Source organism: Ylistrum balloti, unplaced genomic scaffold, assembly GCF_031769215.1.
Source record: "Ylistrum balloti isolate Yb309-2 unplaced genomic scaffold, AGI_CSIRO_Ybal_v1 Utg370312, whole genome shotgun sequence".
NCBI classification, from domain to species: domain Eukaryota; kingdom Metazoa; phylum Mollusca; class Bivalvia; order Pectinida; family Pectinidae; genus Ylistrum; species Ylistrum balloti.
Genome location: NW_026782231.1, coordinates 1307424 through 1331398, shown reverse-complemented (window position 1 = coordinate 1331398; position 23975 = coordinate 1307424). Strand labels below are relative to the sequence as shown.

Genomic DNA, 23975 nt, shown 5'->3' with positions numbered 1-23975 from the left:
GTTTTACCTTTTTATAATTATTACAGAAATGTTTTGATTTGTGTAAACAATTTTATTTTGAGTTAAAGATAAACAATCAAATCATGTTGGACAACATTTAGTGCTGACAAATACACAAAAACAATAAATTTGTAGATTAAATTTTTAAAATTCATTTTTGATATATTTCTTTAAAATTTAACTGAGATTTCCAAATGTCCAGCCAAGCTTACACATTTTACCTAACTCCTGTATCAGACATAAATTCAATCAAACATGACAAAGTTTGATATATTGAAATCTTGTATTTGTTTTAATTTCCCATAAAGTATAAACCTTTGACCCAGGATTTGGTGGAGTCACCATGAGAGATTAGTTATAGATAACCTTATATTCTATCATCACTTAACAAACAATTCCCATTAATAATCCATCAAAATATCAACAATTTGATTCACAATCAGAAATCTGTCATCCATACACTTACTGTAAAATCACCAGTTTTTGTGGGTATTTAATTTTCATCAAATTTGTATATACTCTAAATCCACAAATTTGTATTTCCATGAAATGCTAAACAGTTAAAAGCTGGCATGAATTACAGAACTAGTGGATTTCCTGAGCAAGATTTACTCAAGAAATCAAAGTACCAGGATTTTTTAGAAAACCATGAAATTAAAATCCCATGAAAATATCATTTTACAGTATGATACAATGTCATTTGTCTTATAGTTCATCTCCCATTTGTTTGAAACTTAGACTTATTCAAGATCAGGGTTAGAAAAATCCACTCGTGCGCTCGTCTAGACCAGTCAAAGCTACTTGCGGAAGAGTGATTTGTTTCAGCTACTTGTCCGGCGGCGAGTGAAATTTGTAGATCTGACTATTGAATATTCCATAATGAATGATGCTCATCAACTTAAACACTCTTAAAACTAATTTATATCCACTGATAGTCGATCAAATACATCAATGTAGTATCCTTCTTTACACCACGTGTCAAGACTCGGGCTGATCCAGACTACACGAAAACACATTACGTGACCACAAATGTTGTAAACAAGGTTGTTTTGTGTACGTAGTTACTGTCAAAAAGTCGATGTTCTCGCTCGCATTAACAGTGAATTAAATATGAGTAAAACAATAAAAGCAAGTGTTGAGTTCAAACATTTGATATAGAAAATGATAATAAAATTTGTGTTCCTTAAATTATGTTTTGTTGCCTTTTTTCTTCGGGTGAGTGAATATTGGATTCAGGCAAGTGAATTTCAAGTTTCACTTGCCCGACAGACGAGTAGCTGAAAATATTTTTTTCTAGCTCTGCCAAGATGAAAAAATCTCAATATTTTGAGACACGGCCAGTTTACACCTGATGCCACTGTCTATAACAACTATGTCTTATGGCACAATGTAGTTTTGTTATTTACATGTTAATAATTAGTACTAAATGTCGTACCTATCTCAGTCTGATACATATACAAACAACAACTACTACAATCATTTATGGCACAGGTTAATACCTCTATACACAAACTATTTTACAAACTGGTTATGTCCGACTCAAACGTTTAAAAAAAATCGATTCCAGTTTCACCAGAAGAAAGAATCCCTATGTCCACTATATATGACTTTATTCAGTCTTTAATTAATCATCAATTGGTTGTATAATTAGGGCCTATTGTAAAAAGTCACAAATGTAAGGTATCGGACTCTAGCGTTGCCCACTATCAGTGCTGAGTTGCTGACAAATGAGTTTTTCCTCCAGCGTTGATTTTCCCAGATCTGAGTTAATGACGGATTGACGTTGAGCTGTCCAGGGTCAAACAGCTAATGATATAGTACCGTTTCATCCTGTGATAAGTTGTTCAATATGACAAATTTTACTCAGCAATTCAGTGTTGCAGATAATTATATATGACAATGAGTAACCAGCAATCCACATGATGACAATACTTTACTCGATGTTGAGTCGTCAACTGAGTTTTTTTACCATACAGTCACAATCGTCTTGCTGTTCACATTTTGTTTTAGTGTCGATAGAACACTGTGTAAAAGATTTGTTCGTGCCCTCGGAGTATTTACCCATTTGTAACATTACATCATTTCAAACACCATGTCAATCTGTTTACAGTTTTAAACACAACTTAATAGTTCAAGAACACTGTGCTGATCTGTTCAAACATCTTGATACAAAGACAACCCTATTTTTCGAACACAGTATAAATTATCGACAAATTTAGACACTACATTGGCCTCTTCAAAGTTTGCGTCACAATATTGAATCGTCTTTAATTTCCGTGATTTTGTCCTGTTCATTTGTCTAACCAAGTGTTGACCCATTAACAAAAGTCTGCGCACTGTCTCCAAGTTCATTAAACATCCGCAGTGAAATATGGTACATTGTTGATGGACCTACAAAAGAGGAACACAATTAAAAATTGACTATAAATGATGACCTGCAATTAAAGACAAATAATTTAAAGTGAATGACAAATATTTATATCCATCAACTTTACATTCACAATTAAAACTACAACGTCTATCAGAAGCAGCCGAAAAAGTTGGTTGATTCCGTACCATATCGTACACTACGTACGTCAGCGCTAGTACGTCACTCATCTACTGGTTGTGGTATAAGATGAAGGTGATCGTGTAGTCATAGGTACGCCACACTAATCTTCTACTGGTTGTGTTATAAGATGAAGGTGACCGTGTAGTCATTGAAATGTCACACTCTAATCTTCTACTGGTTGTGTTATAAGATGAAGGTGACCGTGTAGTCAAAGAAATGTCACACAATAATCTTCTACTGGTTGTGTTATAAGATGAAGGTAACCGTGTAGTCATTGAAATGTCACACTCTAATCTTCTACTGGTTGTATTATAAGATGAAGGTAACCGTGTAGTCATTGAAACGTCACACACTAATCTTCTACTGGTTGTGTTATAAGATGAAGGTAACCGTGTAGTCATTGAAACGTCACACACTAATCTTCTACTGGTTGTGTTATATATAAGAACTATTATTCTATAGCTATCAGAAACAACAACCCACCAGTGTCAGATCAACAATCATTACATCAACATCAGCTTTGTCAATTAACAGGAATATACAGTCTTTCAAGGATTTTGTTAAATTTTCGTAGTTTTACCAAAATCCTAAAGCAGAAAGGAACCAATGACTTTGGTTTTCTACATAAGTTTTTATTTAAAGGGATCTTCTGTCATCGGCTAAAAGTGCAGAAAAAATTCCTATGAAAAACTAATCATGACTGTATTATTAATTAGTTTGATTTCATGTGCCATCATTAAACCTATACATAACACTATCATATGTAATGATACTCGTTATCTATCTCAATGCCTCTGCAAGGATTTGAACCCACGACCTCTGGCTCGATTGAGGGAAAGAAAGGTTCTCTCTTGCTGAGCGGTATTTTGAGGATAGTATTTACCAGGGTTACATACAAACTAGACAATGCCCTAATGCCCCATGGTATTTACAATGTGACCTTTGACCCTTAAACATTGACCCCTTGATATTATCTAGTGTAGTACTTAATGTAAAGATACTAAATATGAACAAACTCTTTTGAACGGTGCTCATGATATGGTCCCCTTCCAACCTGCACCCAAAATAAAATGACTGAGGCATTTTTTTTTTTCAATTTTTTTTTTCTTGTTCAATATACCATAAAACAGGTTATAACTGGGTTTTTTTTCGCTATTTTTTATGATAACTTTGGGCAGCAAATATTAAACATGCAAATATTAATTAAGAAAGAGTTACATAAAACCATTTTTCTTCCTACTATTCACTGGCAAAAATTTGGTCAAAATTGGATATTCTGGATTTGACACCAAATGGCAAAATTTCCATGTAGAATATTAAATCCATGATACGTTATATATCAAATGAGGGTATATACATGTTATTACTTACTTAGGTTTTCCAGTGTGTATGAGTTAATGCTAACTGGTACGATATCCTGTTTCTCATTTGCCTGATCTATGCCATAACCAAGAATGTACCCTCGGATCACATGAGAGTATTGGGGAGGTGGTGGAAGCCATTTGACCTGGAGGTAATCGGTCCCTGATGACAAACTGGTGATGGTTGGTGTAGGTAAGATATGTAGGCTGTTGTCTGAGAAACAAAAACAATACAATATGGCCAACTGAAGTCCACCACGTGATCGTCCTGACTAAGTATAAATTATCATTTCACTGTCACACTGATTCTAAACAAGAAACTATGATATACTCTAAAGGGTTGTAAAAAGTGAATAACATCTCCCAGTAAATAATTATAGATATGTTTATATATAACGTAACTACATCAGAACTACGGTTTGTCATTCTAGTATCTATCTATTCTTTGTTTATCTTATCTGGGGATAATTCAAATGTAACAGATCATTTATACAAATTTCCTGCTCCAGTTCTATTGCAGAGCCAATACTAGAAACAGATCCTTTGCCTGTTTCTTGGACATGTTCAACAGTACCTGGTGGTTTGGTTTTATAAGCTACAACTCCAGAAGAAAGTCCTGTGGTATCCTGGTACTGACTCTCAACTCGGAAATAATAGGTCGTGTTGAATTCCAGGTTTTTCAGAATGGTGGCCTCATTTCTCTCGTAAACAAATGCTTCATTCTCCGCAGAAAATGTTGGGTCTGTGGTGTAGTAAACTAGATATCCTACAATAAACAGAGGCTAAAGTTATCTCCCTTTAGGAAAAAGTCTTACATTATGGAAAATTTACAGGAAAGTAAATGATGTCAGTAAGGAATCTTTATATAAGTATGTGATTTATTGACTTATCAAACATATTAAATCATTTTGAATTACAGGAGTGTGATATGAATTTGGAGAATGTGTTAAATACCTTAATATGATACAAACAGGACAATTTGATTTTATCTATAACACATTGATGGTCGGGTGGCGCAGTGGTAAAGCACTCGCGTTTCACCTAGTCGTCTGGGGTTCAAGTTCTAGAATGGATATGAAAAGGTATATGGGAATATTAATCACTCTTGTTGGCCCAGATAGAAATGCTCGAGGGGTTTTACTGCAGGAGGAAACCGGAGGACCTGGGGAAAACCCACGTGGTCTGGCAGGTGACCCATACCTTTTCACATCTGTTCTGGGAATTGAATGCAGGACAGCTAAGTGATAGGTGATTATCAGTGTAACTGATACACACAACCAATGTCATGATCAAAGCAAGTTATGCTTCAGACACAAAAAGATGGACGGAGAGATGAACAGAGAAAGAGAATATGTTCCCTTGAAAATATTTGAGGAGCAGAATAACCACAGCAACATCATATCAACATTAATCACAGCTAACAGACACTTTTCTGGTTATCATCTGGCAGGTCAGTAGTTCCCAATATCATTTTGAGTAGAATTTGTATAAACAAGAATTACAGGTACCTTTATGTCACCAGATTACCAGGACATGTCAGTACCTATGTTATACCAGAATTACAGGTTGATTACCAGATTACCAGGACATGTCAGTACCTATGTTATACCAGAATTACAGGTTGATTACCAGATTACCAGGACATGTCAGTACCTATGTTATACCAGAATTACAGGTACAGGTTGATACCAGAATTACAGGTTGATTACAGATTACCAGGACATGTCAGTACCTATGTTATACCAGAATTACAGGTTGATTACCAGATTACCAGGACATGTCAGTTATACCAGAATTACAGGTATGAATTACAGGTACCTTTATACCAGATTACCAGGACATGTCAGTACCTATGTTATACAAGAATTACAGGTACCTTTATGTCACCAGATTACCAGGACATGTCAGTACCTATGTTATACCAGAATTACAGGTTGATTACCAGATTACAGGACATGTCAGTACCTATGTTATACAAGAATTACAGGTTGATTACCAGATTACCAGGACATGTCAGTACCTATGTTATACCAGAATTACAGGTTGATTACCAGATTACCAGGACATGTCAGTACCTATGTTATACCAGAATTACAGGTTGATTACCAGATTACCAAGACATGTCAGTACCTATGTTATACCAGAATTACAGGTTGATTACCAGATTACCAGGACATGTCAGTACCTATGTTATACCAGAATTACAGGTTGATTACCAGATTACCAGGACATGTCAGTACCTATGTTATACCAGAATTACAGGTTGATTTACCAGACATGTCAGTACCTATGTTATACAAGAATTACAGGTGTTACCAGGACATATATGTTATACCAGAATTACAGGTTGATTACCAGATTACCAGGACATGTCAGTACCTATGTTATACAGAATTACAGAATTACCAGGACATGTACCTATGTTATACAAGATTTATGTCACCAGATTACCAGGACATGTCAGTACCTATGTTATACAAGAATTACAGGTACCTTTATGTCACCAGATTACCAGGACATGTCAGTACCTATGTTATACAAGAATTACAGGTACCTTTATGTCACCAGATTACCAGGACATGTCAGTACCTATGTTATACCAGAATTACAGGTTGATTACCAGGACATGTCAGTACCTATGTTATACCAGAATTACAGGTTGATTACCAGATTACCAGGACATGTCAGTACCTATGTTATACAAGAATTACAGGTACCTTTATGTCACCAGATTACCAGGACATGTCAGTACCTATGTTAGTTATACCAGAATTACAGATTATTACAGGTTGATTACCAGATTACCAGGACATGTCAGTACCTATGTTATACCAGAATTACAGGTTGATCACCAGATTACCAGGACATGTCAGTACCTATGTTATACCAGAATTACAGGTTGATTACCAGATTACCAGGACATGTCAGTACCTATGTTATACCAGAATTACAGGTTGATTACCAGATTACCAGGACATGTCAGTACCTATGTTATACCAGAATTACAGGTTGATTACCAGATTACCAGGACATGTCAGTACCTATGTTATACCAGAATTACAGGTTGATCACCAGATTACCAGGACATGTCAGTACCTATGTTATACAAGAATTACAGGTACCTTTATGTCACCAGATTACCAGGACATGTCAGTACCTATGTTATACCAGAATTACAGGTTGATTACCAGATTACCAGGACATGTCAGTACCTATGTTATACAAGAATTACAGGTACCTTTATGTCACCAGATTACCAGGACATGTCAGTACCTATGTTATACCAGAATTACAGGTTGATTACCAGATTACCAGGACATGTCAGTACCTATGTTATACCAGAATTACAGGTTGATTACCAGATTACCAGGACATGTCGGTACCTATGTTATACCTGTATATATTTACCTGTTAGTTGTCCTGTCAGTACACTTGGCTGGTCCCATGTGACCCGAAGTGTCACTATCTCCTCGTTTATTTCTTTCACTTTCAAATTAACCGGGGCACCTGGTGTGTCTACAACAAAATCTATTTCATATCAGTGACAATATATCTATAAACATGACGTCTGTTTCCATCCTTTTTTGCTTCAAAATTTTGAAACAAAAAAATTTTTTACCATCCCAAAAAAATGTATTTTGGATAAAGTTTAAAGATAGATTGATCACAATCTAAACATACACATACTTGTATTTTTATTGATTTTATAAATCTGTGAATTATTCATGACATAAAAAAACAGTGAAATTAAGAAATAACACTGTTATCCTTACCACCTGTAACAGTAAACTTAGGTATAACATAACTATACTTACCAGCTATTTCTGTTACAGCTTCAGGACCAGGTGTAGTTGTAGGATTAATGAAAGATGACTGACTGCCTAAACCTGACAAGGAAATATATAACAGCTACATCTTCTGTGTTTCAAAAATAATTTCTTTACAGAGAAATTTCAAAACAATTTTTGAAATAATGAAGAATAATCGAGAAAAAATTGAATAACATCTTGAGTGTATAACTGCTTATTGTATATGATGGAAGTAATCACGCTTTCCATATTTGGTAATGCTTAAAATTTAAAGACAATTTACATGGACTGTTACATTCCTTTTTTTAAATGTATGTGTTTATTTTTACAGTAACAGACAAATATGTATACATATTTACAAACATATATACATATAGATTTTACAATGACTTACCTGCTCTGCCCATTTTGAAAACTGGGCGACTTTCTCCGATCGTGTTAAAAGCTCTCACACTGACAATATACTGACTATTTTGTCCTGTTAACAATAATAACATTGTATCTATGATAACAGTGTAAACTGTACAAAATTCAATAGGGATCATTCCTGATTTATACATGTAAACTGTGTACAGAATTATTTACTGTGTACAAAACGAGCTAACATAAAGGGAAAATTTCATACAAATTCCAGCAGCCTGTTGCACTCTTCTCAAAAATAATCTGAATATTGTTCATGGATTCTTTGTGATATTAGATTTCACTCAATCCATTTATTTCCATAGTAAATGATATTTTTTCCTGTTTTAAGCACTGCTTTGTATTTTCTCTGTGAGATGATGAGATAAAAGTGCTTCCATGTTCAATTGTACCTAAAATCATTCTTCCATCTAATGGTTCTACAATATTTCTATAAATCTCATTTTCCACGTCATCATTCCTATTTTGGTCCGAGAAAATTTTCATTTCTGTTCATGAATACATAAAATCATATTTGCTGCTAAAATCAAGAGTTGTCAGATTTTAAAAAGTTTTATTAACACTGTAAGTATAATTTTATAATCTTACAGAGCGAGAGATAACAACAATGGAAACCTGTCTTTTGTTTCACTCTGTTACACACTGCTATAAATTACAAATGTAACTGAAACAAACCAGAAACTACAGAGACTTAAGTCTCACTTACCACAATATAGTGCCCGCCAGTATCTTAAAATTGTTTTTGAAATTAATGAAAGGCAAATGATGATCATGATGACGATGAAAAGAAATGAAAATATTGCAAAACAGAAAGAATAAGAAAGAACAAGTCATTCTATATAGTATTATGTTATAAGTAAATAAGACATACATAATTAAACATTTATTTACGTACGTAATCCAGTGATAGTGTGTTCTGTCTGTGCATGATCCAAGATATCTCGATAAACTTCCGGTATAAAGCGCCCATATCCTACGACGTACCCTGTCACTGGAACTCCGCTGCCAGCAGGCGGTAACCAGGTCAGGTGTAGACCCATACGATGTGACATCACAGATACATTGACAGGAGGAGAGGGAACCGTTAGACTCACTGACGTAGAAATAAATGTTTATACAAGTTTGACATGTTTATGACTTCATCAATATTTCTACACGGACAGTAAATTATCAAACAGTTAAACATGGTTTAACCTAGTGAAGCTGCGGCAGCAGACATTTGTGTGACTTTTCATTATCTACCACGCTCAAAACAAATCAAATTTTCTATGTTCTAATTAAAACTTGCTTCAGAAATGCTTATTACAGCATGACAGAGGATGTGTGCTGCTTGCAACACTAACTGTAAGCTCGTTATTGATTTATTGATATAACAGGTATTTATGTAACAGGTTTTACGTCCACTATTACGACCTTTTGACCTTTCAGTGGACTACCAGTAGTACTAGTCTGAGGTATCTATTGATATCACGTGTACTGTTGAGGTTATAAACTCCACTTCAGAGTTTTGTTTTCTTTAGTAGTTTTGTATACGTCTGCATAGGTTCACTTTAAACTGTTAAATTCTTTGAGGACATGATCTAGAACTTATTCATACATTACAATGTACTATACTGGTACAATGGTACGCAGATGTCCTTCACTTACTGGGGTCTATTTCCGTCATAATCTCCATCCAGTCCGAGGCTCGTCCCGTTCCATTCACATTAATGGATGCTACAGCCACCTCATACAAGACCCCTGGCCGAAGATCTGTAATGGACATGTTATTTCTGATAAAGACAAGTATTTTTAACAAGTAATTTGGGATCTATATGTTACAACATCATCAATAACACAGTCAACCTCGGTCAGTTTGATGAGACAGATAGTTAACATCCGTTTTTCAATAATTCAATGAATTTCTGTTTGGTGATAGTTTGAACCCTTTTTATATTTATTTTCTACTGTGTTTATGTGAATAGAGTGACCACACTGAGTCACCAATATCAACAGTTAGGCCTTAGTATGATGTCTTTATTTGTTTGAACCATCCAAATTGTTTACTTGGACAGTAAACACATGAGGTAGTGGGTTGTATATCTTTATCATATCGTCAATCATTTGCCTATTTATATCTTCATCAGCATTACTGTGATTTCTTCTGTCTTGAAAAAAAATGAGAATAATGAGTGAAAGGCAAAGAAAACAGTAATTCCCCTGAAAATGATTGTGTTATCAGTAATACACAAGATGATAATGGATTACATTTAACATAGTATTCACAATCTTACATCATCACAATGATTAATGATCTAACATGACGTAAAGTATACACACACCTCTTTACCATGAAGTAGGATTCGCGGAAAACACAAAATACTTATGTTTTATGACTAAACACACGATGTTTTTTATACCATGGATTAGTTTTAACACATCTATCCACATGGAACAAACATCTTAAGTTGTTGATATTACCCGAAATTCTTTACCTTTGATGATGTATGACCTATCTCTGATGCTTGTGACATTCTTTTTTGCGACCTTTAGTCCGACCTCTCTGTATATCACCATGTAGCCTGTCAAGACACCATTCCAAGAGGCCGCGGGAGGGGACTGCCATGTGACCTCAATAGACTATACAAAAATAGGTCACAGTCAACACAAGATCCTTAATGAGCCACATTATGTTAATCAGTCCTTCATATACACAAATACTTAATGAGCCACATTATGTCAATCAGTCCTTCATATACACAAATACTTAATGAGCCACATTATGTTAATCAGTCCTTCATATACACAAATACTTAATGAGCCACATTATGTTAATCAGTCCTTCATATACACAAATATTTAAACTTGTATTTATGATTTCTTGATGGGGTGTGACTGCATTTTAGTTTTTTTTTTTAGTTTCTTTGACATGTATCAGAATGGCTTCATTTACAGTCTGTTGCTGTATACGACACTACTTACTGTGATGTTAAAAAGAGTGGCTGACACATTTGAGGGTGGAGCACCAGGTATATCACCTAGCGTTTTGACGTAGACCGTGGATGTGTTGCCATTAACATCATTGAGATAAGGAATGACAGATATAGCATATTCTTTACTAGGAGTGAGGTCCCTGATGACGTAACGATGATCTGCACGAGGTACCCAGTGGTCTATGATATCAGCAGGGCTCAGACCAACCTTAACGTTGGGACGGTGACGCACCAAATATCTGTCAGATCAAATCAAACAACAATTAAATGTTTTCTGTATCTCTAGTAGGTAACTTAGCTTGATTGGTGTAGTTTATTGTAGCTTTATGTCCAGGGTCAGTGTAGGGTCAGTGCCAGGGTCAGTGCCAGGGTCAGTGCCAGGGTCAGTGTAGGGTCAGTGTCGGGTCAGTGTCGGGTCAATGTAGGGTCAGTGTTGGGTCAGTGTAGGGTCAGTGTCAAGGTCAGTGTCAGAACCAGTTTAGGGTCAGTGTCAGGGTCAGTGCATAGGCCAGTGTCAGGGTCAGTGCCAGGGTCAGTATAGGGTCAGTGTATGGTCAGTGCCAAGGTCACTGCAGGGTCAGTGCCAGAGTCAGTGTATGGTCAGTGTCAGGGTCAGTGTCAGGGTCAGTGTCAGGGTCAGTGTAGGGTCAGTGTCAGGGTCAGTGTAGGGTCAGTGCCATGGTCAGGCCAGGGTCAGGACATGGTCAGTGCTTGGTCAATGTCGGGGTCATTAATGATGATATTGATATGTGGTCAGTACCTGGCGACTGTCTCACATGTAGATCTCACCTTGAGGTGGAAGGCTTGTTACCTTGAACATCCATTATCAGTTACATACTCCAGTTCATTAGATCATTTCTTTCAGATATATAATAAATCCTTAGATTAGACATACATAGTCTTCCACCAGTTTTTATACATATGAGATTTATGAAGTCTTAGAACATGTTATATCACTCTCTTGCAACATAAAATTAAACATTTAATACAAATTTCAGATTTTGTTTATCATATAAATTCAATATGTCTGTATCATTCATGACATGATAATTACTCTTGAAAAGTTACAAAAAAAAAATCACTAAAGCTGGTGAAAGATATCTGACTTGTGTGAAAGTAATACCATAGTAGAGTAAAAGACTTAGTAATAATTCTCTGATGGAAGTAAAACTTACCCACTATAGCACATTAACATATAACTAATTTTTACCATGAAACAAGAAGAGATCAAACACACATTATGAAGACATTGAAAACTAAATAAAATACATTACCAAGCCCAGGAGAAATGATTCTTTATACACAAAATCCTTACCTGGTGAGTTCGCCAGAAGTAGGGGGAGACCACTCCACAAGAATTTGAGTTGAACTAATTGCACTTGCAGTAAGTGACGTCACAGAATAATCTGATAGCTCCTGGAAATCTGGAAATAAAAAAAAAGTTGGTTCGAGCAAATTCTGTACTTTCATAAATTTACAACCTTTAACTTAAAGCAACATACAAATTATATAAACATTATAAGTCCTGACTTTATCAAACTTTATGTACACAACACAGGGTCATTATTGTTTTGTATCACACACTATCGACCACCTCAAGATAATAAGAATAATTCCATCAATATCAAACCAACTGCAGGATAGAAATACCAAAGTTTGGGGAAGCAATGATGTTGCTGTTTAGAAATGGAAAAATCAACACATTTATCATTTAGCTGGATAAAGCCAGATAACTTTTAGTACTTACCAAGAGGCTTGTACACTCGCGACACCTCGTCACTGATTCCTGCTCTATTGGAAGCACGGACAATGGCCAAGTATTCAGTAGATCTATCTAAAATGGTTTAATATTGTATATAGAAATGTCGTAATCTATTTTTGAAAATTGCTGGTTCATTTTTAAAATCATTAACGAGTCATATCAATTGAAAAAAAATGAACAAGTACTTGTCACTCTGAAATAGGATTAAATGAGACTATAACAGCAATTAACAGTATCTGTAGAACAACATTCTAAGGTTCTATACACTATAATCACTACTAATCATTTCAATATGATCATATTCTAATATACTGATTATGATGATCAATAATTAAACAATATCATCAATCTATCCTTGTATTGTAATTGACATACATGCTGGGACGATCGTGATGTTTTTAATGTCAGCAGTGACCCGTCGTCGCTCAAGAACCTCTCCCTCTTGGAACACCTCTATCTCGTACCATTCTACTAGTGTATGGTATTCTGAATGTGGTTCTAACCAGGACACAATCAGTGTATTGTTCTGAATGTTGATGTAGACATCAGCAGGTGGTGTGGGAGGTATATTGGCTGTTACACAAGTTAAAAATATAAACTGCGTTACACATGTCTGTTCACAACAATGATTTAACACTGATAAACACAGCAAAATTTAAAATATTTTGTAAATCCATGATACTGTTTAATTTTGCTGGGCTAACATTTTATAGTCATTCCAGTTTCAGGACAGTTTCATTCTGTACATGTCTATACACTAGTATCCCTCATATTTATCATAAATTTTGTTATATTTTAATTCATGTTTACAGGATATTTAATTTCCTGCAATTTTGAAGACCACAAATATAGTGAAATTAATCCCCTCTCCTTCCTCTCAAAAATATTACCAACTAAACAGTACATAACATAATTGTTATTACAGGTTTATGAAAGCATGTCATCGGTTCCAATTTCTCTTTTTCAAAATCTCATTAAAATAATAAAGCCCTTGGGTCAACAAGCATCGAGGAATGTTTTTTTGTAGGCGATATTTACTGCCTATCACCATCTGTATCTCCTACATCAATTTCTATATACAATACCCTAAAGGTTATACCATTAAGGTATGCATCTGGGTAGGTGGAGCCCTCTACAAACACCTTGCTGACTGTGTTTTCTTTCCTCCTCATCTCTACACAAATGTTGTACCGCTGGTTGGCAAGGAGACCTGGGAAGGGAGATAATTCATACATATACCTTTAGTGGTGAAACATGAGAAGAGTGATCATCATAAAATTTTTAACGAGGTAACCTAGGAGATATAATGTGACGCGATGCGCTATAGCTAACATTTTTTAAAAATAAAATGTCAACAACATAACTTTTTTTTGTAAATTTGTTTGCATATATTGGGACAGAAAGCAATGAGTTATAATTAGGTCAAGCTTAATTATCTCTGGAGGTAAGAAATATCTACCCTTATTATCTATGGTCTAAGAGATCTCACCTGTGATGGTAGCAGTCTCTTCGTGATCAGTGATGTCCATCACCTGACCATTAGAAGAGTTATTGCCCTTTACAGTGTATACTATCCTATAGGTGACGTGACTACGATACTGGGAGGGGCACTTCCAGGTAATAACCAAAGTCTGCAGAAAACGATGATGATGATAATTAATAATTTTGTGTATCACCTCATGTAGTATATAATCTTTTGTAACATCAAGTTTGAATAAAAATGTCATGATCGCATAATGGAGACTACAGAATATCCTAATTTAAGTGTGTTTTCCTAAATATTTGCTAAAGTAATAGAGATCCTGGGTTGGAATCGAAGTGGAGGCATTGAAATAAGTAATGATACTGTTACATATATAACCCCCACACCAAAGTGAGGGGTTTATTAACAATAAAAATTTGACTACTACACAAACATCACTCTGTGAGTCCGAAATATCATAGTTCATTAATAATGTATTGCAGTGTATTTACTGAAGAAACATTTCCAGGTTAAAATGCTTATGTTTTGACAGGGATTTTTGTATTGTGTACTTACTGAAGAGTTCACAGCCTGAACAGCAACATTTTCAATGTCCAACAGTAAAACTGCTGAAGTTGTAAAAGTCTCTGAATGATTTTTAGCTCCTGGAAATCCTTCTGCTTGGACATATACGGTGTATGATGTCTCTGGCTCCAAGTCGTCAATGTCATAGTATGTCTTCCCTTCATCGGAGTGATATCGAGGACGATCAAAGTCATTGTACAAGATGTAGTTAACAGACTTGCGCCGGAAACGTCTGATTGGAACTATACTGACTACAGCACTGAAAGCTGTGATAGAAGACACCCCTATTTTCTTGATAGGGTCTACCAGGTCTGTAACAAATTAAGATTGTCTCTTTAATTACACATAATGAACTGAACTGATGTTTATAAAGATACTAGAAAGATTATACTGGACCAAAAAGTTAAAGTTCATAAAATTGAAATCATAAAATTCAGTCTATAATTACACATTTGGATTCCATGTTTGTCTTTTGCTACCAAGAGCAAGTGTTACTAACTTTAAGCTGAAAATTTTCTTTAAACATTGAAACCAGATTTCACCTCTTGTCATTGGTCAAGGCATTTTTTCACACCATCAAGTCCATTAGAATAGTACAATGTAACCTCATGGTGCACATGCATCCTAGCCAATACTTAGTGCATACATTGAACAAAATACAGATATGGGCTAACCATTATGTACACCTGAGAATATATTAATATCTGAAGACTTTAAACAAATTGAAGCTTGTGTCTGCTGAATTTATCGCCAAACGAACAGCCAGAGTCATGGCATACCATCCAGAGCAATAATGCTGAAGCGTCTTGTCCAATGACACAACCACCTGACAAACACATAATGCTACAGGTAGGGAGCATCAAACTATACACCTCAAACCTTCACCTAAGGTAACTGAGTTATTGTGGCCACTGTCACTTTGAATATTGTCTTTTCTTCTCCAAAACTTAGCTGGGTTTCATTTCAAAAACCTTACAATCAAATATCATTATTCTAGACCTTTGTGTTAATGAGAAGACCTTTGAAATTTTAACATATTTGACCTCTGTGACCTTGAATAAGGGTCAAAGTCATCTCTTTTCACAAAATCTATTGGACTCCATCCCAGCAACTCATATCCTGATATTAGGGATTTTTTGGTTAATAAGAAGATTTGAAGATTATGAAAGTTTTGCGAACTTTGACCTCTGTAATCTTAGATACGGATCAAGTTCCCTTTTTTCCCGAACTTTATTGAGCCAGGAAGTTATCAGCCATACATTATGATTTTAGGTCATAAGGTTAATCAGCAGTTGTGTGAATGTTTTAAGTACTATGTCCACTATGGCCTTGTAAATGGGTCAAGGTCATTTCTTTTCACGAACATTACTAGACTTAATCCAAGAAGCCACAAAAAAATCTAGATATCACAAATGGTTCTTGTTCCCAGTCTGCCTTTGACCTTTTGGTTGTTAAATGTTGTTTCAAGGTTTTAATTGTACTCCTCTGATCTTGGATGAAGATCAAGAATATTCCTTTTGTTTTTTTTCCTGACAACAGATGACGATGATGTATCACAGCATAAGCTCACTTCAGGCAGGTGAGACAATACTCATACATATGCATGAGTCAGGTTGAGTGTTTCTGTCTGTCCTGTTTGTCCTGTTTGTTAAAGTAGCAATTAACTGAGTAACAATGAAGCAAATAAGAATACACCTGTCAGTCCAGTATGACTGTCTGTCCTGATCATATGTTAGGTGTCTACCTGTCCTGACTGTCTGTTCTGATCATATGTCAGGTGTCTACCTGTCCTGACTGTCTGTCAGGTGTCTACCTGTCCTCATCATATGTCAGGTGTCTACCTGTCCTGACTGTCTGTCAGGTGTCTACCTGTCCTCATCATATGTCAGGTGTCTACCTATCCTGACTGTATGTCAGGTGTCAACCTGTCCTCATCATATGTCAGGTGTCTATGTGTCTTGATCATATGTCAAATGTCTACCTATCCTGACTGTATGTCAGGTGTCTACCTGTCCTGATCATATGTCAGGTGTCTACCTATCCTGACTGTATGTCAGGTGTCAACCTGTCCTCATCATATGTCAGGTGTCTACCTGTCCTGACTGTCTGTCAGGTGTCTACCTGTCTTGATCATATGTCAAATGTCTACCTATCCTGACTGTATGTCAGGTGTCTACCTGTTCTGATCATGTCAGGTGTCTACCTGTCCTGATCATATGTCAGGTGTCTACCTGTCCTGACTGTATGTCAGGTGTCAACCTGTCCTCATCATATGTCAGGTGTCTACCTGTCCTGACTGTCTGTCCTTATCATATGTCAGGTGTCTCCCTGTCCTGACTGTATGTCATTTTTTACCTGTCCTGATCACATGTCAGGTGTCTACCTGTCCTACCTGTATGTCAGGTGTCTACCTCTCCTGACCAATGTCAGGTGTCTACCTGTCCTACCTGTATGTCAGGTGTCTACCTGTCCTGATCATATGTCAGGTGTCTACCTGTCCTGACTGTATGTCAGGTGTCAACCTGTCCTCATCATATGTCAGGTGTCTACCTGTCCTGACTGTCTGTCCTTATCATATGTCAGGTGTCTCCCTGTCCTGACTGTATGTCATTTTTTACCTGTCCTGATCATATGTCAGGTGTCTACCTGTGCTACCTGTATGTCAGGTGTACACCTCTCCTGACCAATGTCAGGTGTCTACCTGTCCTACCTGTATGTCACGTGTCTACCTGTCCTACCTGTATGTCACGTGTCTACCTGTCCTGACCGTATATCAAGTGTCTGCCCTGACATAATGGTTTACGTACCTATGAACTGATGAGATTCTGATGATCTGTCCACGCCGTCCGCAGCAGCACATCGGTAGCGACCCATGTCTGATGAACTAGCATTAACTATAGTTAATACAGACACAATTCGATTGGGTGGGAATTTCTCGAATGTGAGGATATATTGATCTCTCTGTAACAGATAGGATTACTGACTAGTGTACATATACTATAGACGCTATGAACAATACCTCTTCTCTAGAACTGCTTAAATCAATCTAAACAACAAGTCATTTCAAGAGAATGTGTTGATTATGCCTTGTCCCTATCTATTTTTATTTGTGCTTTGTCATTATTTAAGTTTTCTTTTTCTCATTTTTTGATGCAAATCAATATCTGAGCATCAAAAGACATATCATTATATAGAATTAATGAATTCTAATTATTTTACTAGTATTAGGAGGCAAACATCAAACACACTTTGATTGGATCACTGCTGGTGGTGTCACTTGAGTTCCAATATATAATACGACTTCCTTTCTTCCATTGAATTGTGGGTAAATTGATGCCAATAGCCTCACATTCCAGACGCAGGTCTATATTTTCATCGCCTTCAACAGATAGACCCTCTAGCTGCACAGTGAGTGATACTGAAAATAGTTATTGTTACATAAAAATGTAATACCTGGCCGGAGACGACTGAAATTATTTATATAAAGAGATGATAATTAGAGACAGCTAATAAAGATCTTACAATAGTTTGGAAATGGTTAAAGTTGTTGCAATGTAAACAGTGAAAAGTTTGATGAAATTCCATGAAATGAAGTTACGAAGTAGTTAAATTGGATAAGTTGATGATTTTCTATATATAGCAAGGGTGACCTTGTCTTTGACCTTTGGCACCTGAACCACAGTGATGTCTGAAGTATATTCATAATTGATCTTTGTATAACATTTGACAAAAAACTGTGAAAGAATTAAGTTGCTAAGTGTTAAAATGGAATCAGTTTAACTGTGGCAAGGGTGGCATTTTGCCCCTTCAACTCATTAATGTCCATTGTATATCCATACTTAATCATTGTTTAACATGAAAGAATTAAGTTGCTAAGTGTTAAAATGGAATCAGTTTAACTGTGGCAAGGGTGGCATTTTGTCCCTGCAACTCATTAATGTCCATTGTATATCCATACTTAATCATTGTTTAACATGAAAGAAATAAGTTGCTAAGTGTTAAAATGGAATCAGTTTAACTGTGGCAAGGGTGGCATTTTGCCCCTTCAACTCATTAATGTCCATTGTATATCCATACTTAATCATTGTTTAACATGAAAGAATTAAGTTGCTAAGTGTTAAAATGGAATCAGTTTAACTGTGGCAAGGGTGGCATTTTGTCCCTGCAACTCATTAATGTCCATTGTATATCCATACTTAATCATTGTTTAACATGAAAGAAATAAGTTGCTAAGTGTTAAAATGGAATCAGTTTAACTGTGGCAAGGGTGACTTTTTGCCCCTGCAACTCATTAATGTCCATTGTATATCCATACTTAATCATTGTTTAACATGAAAGAATTAAGTTGCTAAGTGTTAAAATGGAATCAGTTTAACTGTGGCAAGGGTGGCATTTTGTCCCTGCAACTCATTAATGTCCATTGTATATCCATACTTAATCATTGTTTAACATGAAAGAAATAAGTTGCTAAGTGTTAAAATGGAATCAGTTTAACTGTGGCAAGGGTGGCATTTTGCCCCTTCAACTCATTAATGTCCATTGTATATCCATACTTAATCATTGTTTAACATGAAAGAATTAAGTTGCTAAGTGTTAAAATGGAATCAGTTTAACTGTGGCAAGGGTGGCATTTTGTCCCTGCAACTCATTAATGTCCATTGTATATCCATACTTAATCATTGTTTAACATGAAAGAAATAAGTTGCTAAGTGTTAAAATGGAATCAGTTTAACTGTGGCAAGGGTGGCATTTTGCCCCTTCAACTCATTAATGTCCATTGTATATCCATACTTAATCATTGTTTAACATGAAAGAATTAAGTTGCTAAGTGTTAAAATGGAATCAGTTGAACTGTGGCAAGGGTGGCATTTTGTCCCTGCAACTCATTAATGTCCATTGTATATCCATACTTAATCATTGTTTAACATGAAAGAATTAAGTTGCTAAGTGTTAAAATGGAATCAGTTTAACTGTGGCAAGGGTGGCATTTTGTCCCTGCAACTCATTAATGTCCATTGTATATCCATGCTTAATCATTGTTTAACATGAAAGAATTAAGTTGATAAGTGATTACATTGAATCAGTTCATGATTTTCTATAAATAGTAAGGGTGACCTTGGCCTTGACCTGGGGCCCTGAAACACAACAAAGTCCAAAGTATACTCACTAATTAAACACTTTGTTTAAAGTTTCACTAAAATCTGTCAAAGAATGAACTGCTAGATGATTACATTGAGTTAGGACAGGGCTGAGCACACTGTGACAGGAGAGATGTGGGCAACGCTATAAATGTTACAGATCACACAAGATTAATGTGTTTACCGAGAGTTGTAAACTGTTGAAACTGCTGCAGCACAACCCTAGTTCCTGCCATAATAGTAATCTGAAATGTGACATTGTATTCTGTATTTGGCTCCAGATCTCTGATAACATTATAGCCGTGAGTCCCGCCGGACACTTCCAAGATTTTCTCGTATTCCTCACCTGTAACATAATAACACCTTCAGCCTAATGTTTTATTGAAACATTTAAATGATTTGTCCTAAACAGAAATGAAAAGGATTACAAATCAGGAAACTCAATGTAAATGTTTCCTTTGTTCTTTTGCCCTTGTTTAATTAATTCAGAATTTTGTTAACCAGTGTATGTATTCATGTGTTTTTGTAGACATGATAAAGTGTACAGGTACAGTATGTGATGATAAAGTGTACAGATACAGTATGTGATGATGAAGTGTACAGATACAGTATGTGATGATAAAGTGTACAGATACAGTATGTGATGATAAAGTGTACAGATACAGTATGTGATGATAAAGTGTACAGATACAGTATGTGATGATAAAGTGTACAGATTCAGTATGTGATGATAAAGTGTACAGATTCAGTATGTGATGATAAAGTGTACAGGTACAGTATGTGATGATAAAGTGTACAGATACAGTATGTGATGATAAAGTGTACAGGTACAGTATGTGATGATAAAGTGTACAGATACAGTATGTGATGATAAAGTGTACAGGTACAGTATGTGATGATAAAGTGTACAGGTACAGTATGTGATGATAAAGTGTACAGATACAGTATGTGATGATAAAGTGTACAGATACAGTATGTGATGATAAAGTGTACAGATACAGTATGTGATGATAAAGGGTACAGATAAAGTATGTGATGATAAAGTGTACAGATACAGAACGTGATGATAAAGTGTACAGGTACAGTAGGTGATGATAAAGTGTACAGATACAGTAGGTGATGATAAAGTGTACAGATACAGTATGTGATGATAAAGGGTACAGATAAAGTATGTGATGATAAAGTGTACAGATACAGAACGTGATGATAAAGTGTACAGATACTTACCTCGTGTGATGATAAAATCGTAAGAGACGCTGGCATTGTTCTGAGCTGGCCATGAGATGTTGACCGCACTATCTAGTGGTGTTATTCTGGGCATAACAGATGTGAAGTCTACAAGAGGTATAAAATCTTCAGGAATAGGTCCAACATCTTCCCCTGTAAAATCATTATCATCATATCTTCAAATCCCAAGAGTGGACACAAGTCATACTGATGAAATGATTTTTGTTAATGTGAGAAAATAAAACAGCTTAAAAAAGACGATGTATTTTAAGACATGAATGCCCTTTCTCATTTACAAACCCGAGTCTATGAAACTAAATACCTGGTGATTATCATGGTTCAAAATGTTCAAAATTTAAAGACAAAATGATATTTTGACGAATTCAAATTTAGCAATCTGTGTTATTAAAGGACTCTACTACACTCGTGTCTCATTATTTGATTAAATTTTCGCGATCACATTTACATACCTGAAGAATCCTAAATGACCTTGAATGTTGGTGGGGCAATCAGCCCAGTCAACAATGACATCACATCAACAAAAATCATTTGTAGTATAACTACAATATATTATCTGTATATTTCTTGTAAATGTTGTGAGAAAATTGTATGTAATGTCCAATTATGTAGGGAGCAATATCTTGACCATAAAAGGTCAATGACTCATTCTGGCACCACCAACCTGAGGCAGTGGCCTTTATTTCTGAAAAATAAAAATAATCTAGTTTTTGCCAGACATATTTTGTTTGTGCCCATTCATAGGCGATCTCATGTTGTTTTTTCCCTTTAGTACAGCTGACCTGTACTATGTACCATCTACCTTGTGTTGGAAGCGACGTGTTTGTCAGGGTGTCTGCAGACCCTTTCTTGTTACGTTTATAATTGTTGAGGTCAACGACAATCCAGGGTGTGTAGGGACTGGTCTTTTCATTGATTCTGGCCCCGACTCTCACCTTATAAGCCTCGTCTTTGTAAAGGTCTGTGAAAACAAATATAAAATCAGGATTTTAGTGTAAAACACAGCTAAAACTGTTTTAATAGGAGGCTATTTAATAAACACCATATACCTAATGCTGGGTTGCCCCCTTAGGGGCTGGGAAAACAAGCGAGTGGACGGGGAAAGAAAACTTATCAAGGGACATAACTCTGATAAAATGACAAATTACAGTATGTGTAATATATGCCAAATTTTTCCAATCACAGGCCTATATGAAATACCTATTTGTGACCTTGACCTTAAACCTGATGACCTGAGAAGTTTGTTGCTGTGTACCTTGCATCAATGCCTATAATTTTCTAATGTATATTTGTATACAAAATACCTAATATTTCTGAGATAATAAGGTTTTTCAAAACTGTTATGCATCTGAGACCTTCGACCTTTGACTTATAACCTTGGAAGACTCAAAGAAGTTTGCATCAAACCTTTTCATTCTCTAATGTACATTCATATATAAAGTATATTATATACAAAATACCTGTTTCTGAGATAATTATCCATTTAGAACTGTAATAAATCTGTGACCTTTAACCTTTCACTACATGACCTGTAAGTATAGCTTAAACCCATGCCCACCATACTGTCAGGTACATAAGTATACAAAATACTGTTTCCCAGATAATTAGTCATTAGCACAAGAACAATTTAACTAGCAGGGTCAAGGGCCAGCAAGGGACATCAGAGACAGGTTTTGATCCCCGAATGGGACAAAATTTAAGTATAACAAGAGAACCCAGAGGGTGCTAAGGACCCACCATTGTTTGATCTTTATATGCTCTTTGAAAGTTGGATTTTTTCTCTTCTTTTCTCAAAACAAGCAATGAACATCTCTACCTACCAAATCCAAGTTTGGAAGCCATTTTGTTTTTTCTGATCAGTCCCAAAATCAAACTTGCACAAGTAGAGGCCATATGGAACATGCATATGAAATCTGAGAGATATCCATTCAGTAGTACTTAAGAAATAGCAATAACAATCTTCATTGAAAAAATCAAAGATCAAGCTCAAAATCAAATGGGAAAAACTAAGGGCCAAAAGAAACCGCTATATGAAATTTAAGAAAGATACATCAAGTACTTCTCAAGAAATAGCGATAACAAACTTTCAAAGTCAAAATACAAGATGGCCGCCTTTCAGCCATTTCGTTTTTCTGATCAGTCCCAAAATTACATGGGTACAACTAGAGACCAAGGGGAACCCACACATCAAAACACAGAGCAATTCAATTTGAATAGCCAACCTAATAATATACGTAAAAGTTTAGCCAAAATTTATGTTATAATCCTTAGCGGAGTAGGTGGTACAATAATGAGTCTACAGACAGATGAACAGACAAATAGACACACTGATTCCAGTATACCTTCTCCCCAAACTTTATTGTGTGGAGCATCATAATGATGTTTTGTCTTAACAACAAGAAATGTGTTGACCATCTCCAGATCCAGAACTAGAAATCAAGGCCACAATAAACTTTTCTTTGACAGTTGATAAAAAATTCCTAACATCAAAATTAAAAATTTCCGTGATAGATGACAGATAAGCTTACTACACAAGGTTAAATATAAATGAAGGTTATGGGAAAGTTTCATGGTCGGCACCCGATCTTATGTAGGAAATATTCTATTTCTTTGTCAGATATGATTGATAGTGGTGGTTTTATTGTCGTTAATCTTACTATCATCTGAAAA

At 35.7% G+C, this 23975-nt stretch overlaps 1 protein-coding gene across 1 annotated transcript in view; it reads right to left on the bottom strand.

The window, feature by feature from the left end:
- Window positions 1–91: 91 nt before the first annotated feature.
- LOC132553258 (fibronectin-like) overlaps window positions 92–23975 on the bottom strand; it is a 41017-nt gene continuing 17133 nt past the window's right edge. The window contains exons 6-26 of the mRNA XM_060217488.1: window positions 22108–22266; window positions 21288–21440; window positions 20245–20406; window positions 18171–18340; window positions 17730–17883; window positions 14914–15233; window positions 14365–14506; window positions 13975–14085; window positions 13251–13448; window positions 12861–12947; window positions 12429–12537; window positions 11103–11352; window positions 10616–10760; window positions 9789–9893; window positions 9037–9234; window positions 8116–8199; window positions 7728–7799; window positions 7321–7428; window positions 4487–4678; window positions 3923–4126; window positions 92–2391 (exon numbers count right to left, since the gene is read on the bottom strand). Coding sequence (XP_060073471.1) covers window positions 2300–2391; window positions 3923–4126; window positions 4487–4678; window positions 7321–7428; window positions 7728–7799; window positions 8116–8199; window positions 9037–9234; window positions 9789–9893; window positions 10616–10760; window positions 11103–11352; window positions 12429–12537; window positions 12861–12947; window positions 13251–13448; window positions 13975–14085; window positions 14365–14506; window positions 14914–15233; window positions 17730–17883; window positions 18171–18340; window positions 20245–20406; window positions 21288–21440; window positions 22108–22266 — 3215 coding nt within the window. The 3' untranslated portion in view covers window positions 92–2299. The remainder of the gene's footprint in view (window positions 2392–3922; window positions 4127–4486; window positions 4679–7320; window positions 7429–7727; window positions 7800–8115; window positions 8200–9036; window positions 9235–9788; window positions 9894–10615; window positions 10761–11102; window positions 11353–12428; window positions 12538–12860; window positions 12948–13250; window positions 13449–13974; window positions 14086–14364; window positions 14507–14913; window positions 15234–17729; window positions 17884–18170; window positions 18341–20244; window positions 20407–21287; window positions 21441–22107; window positions 22267–23975) is intronic.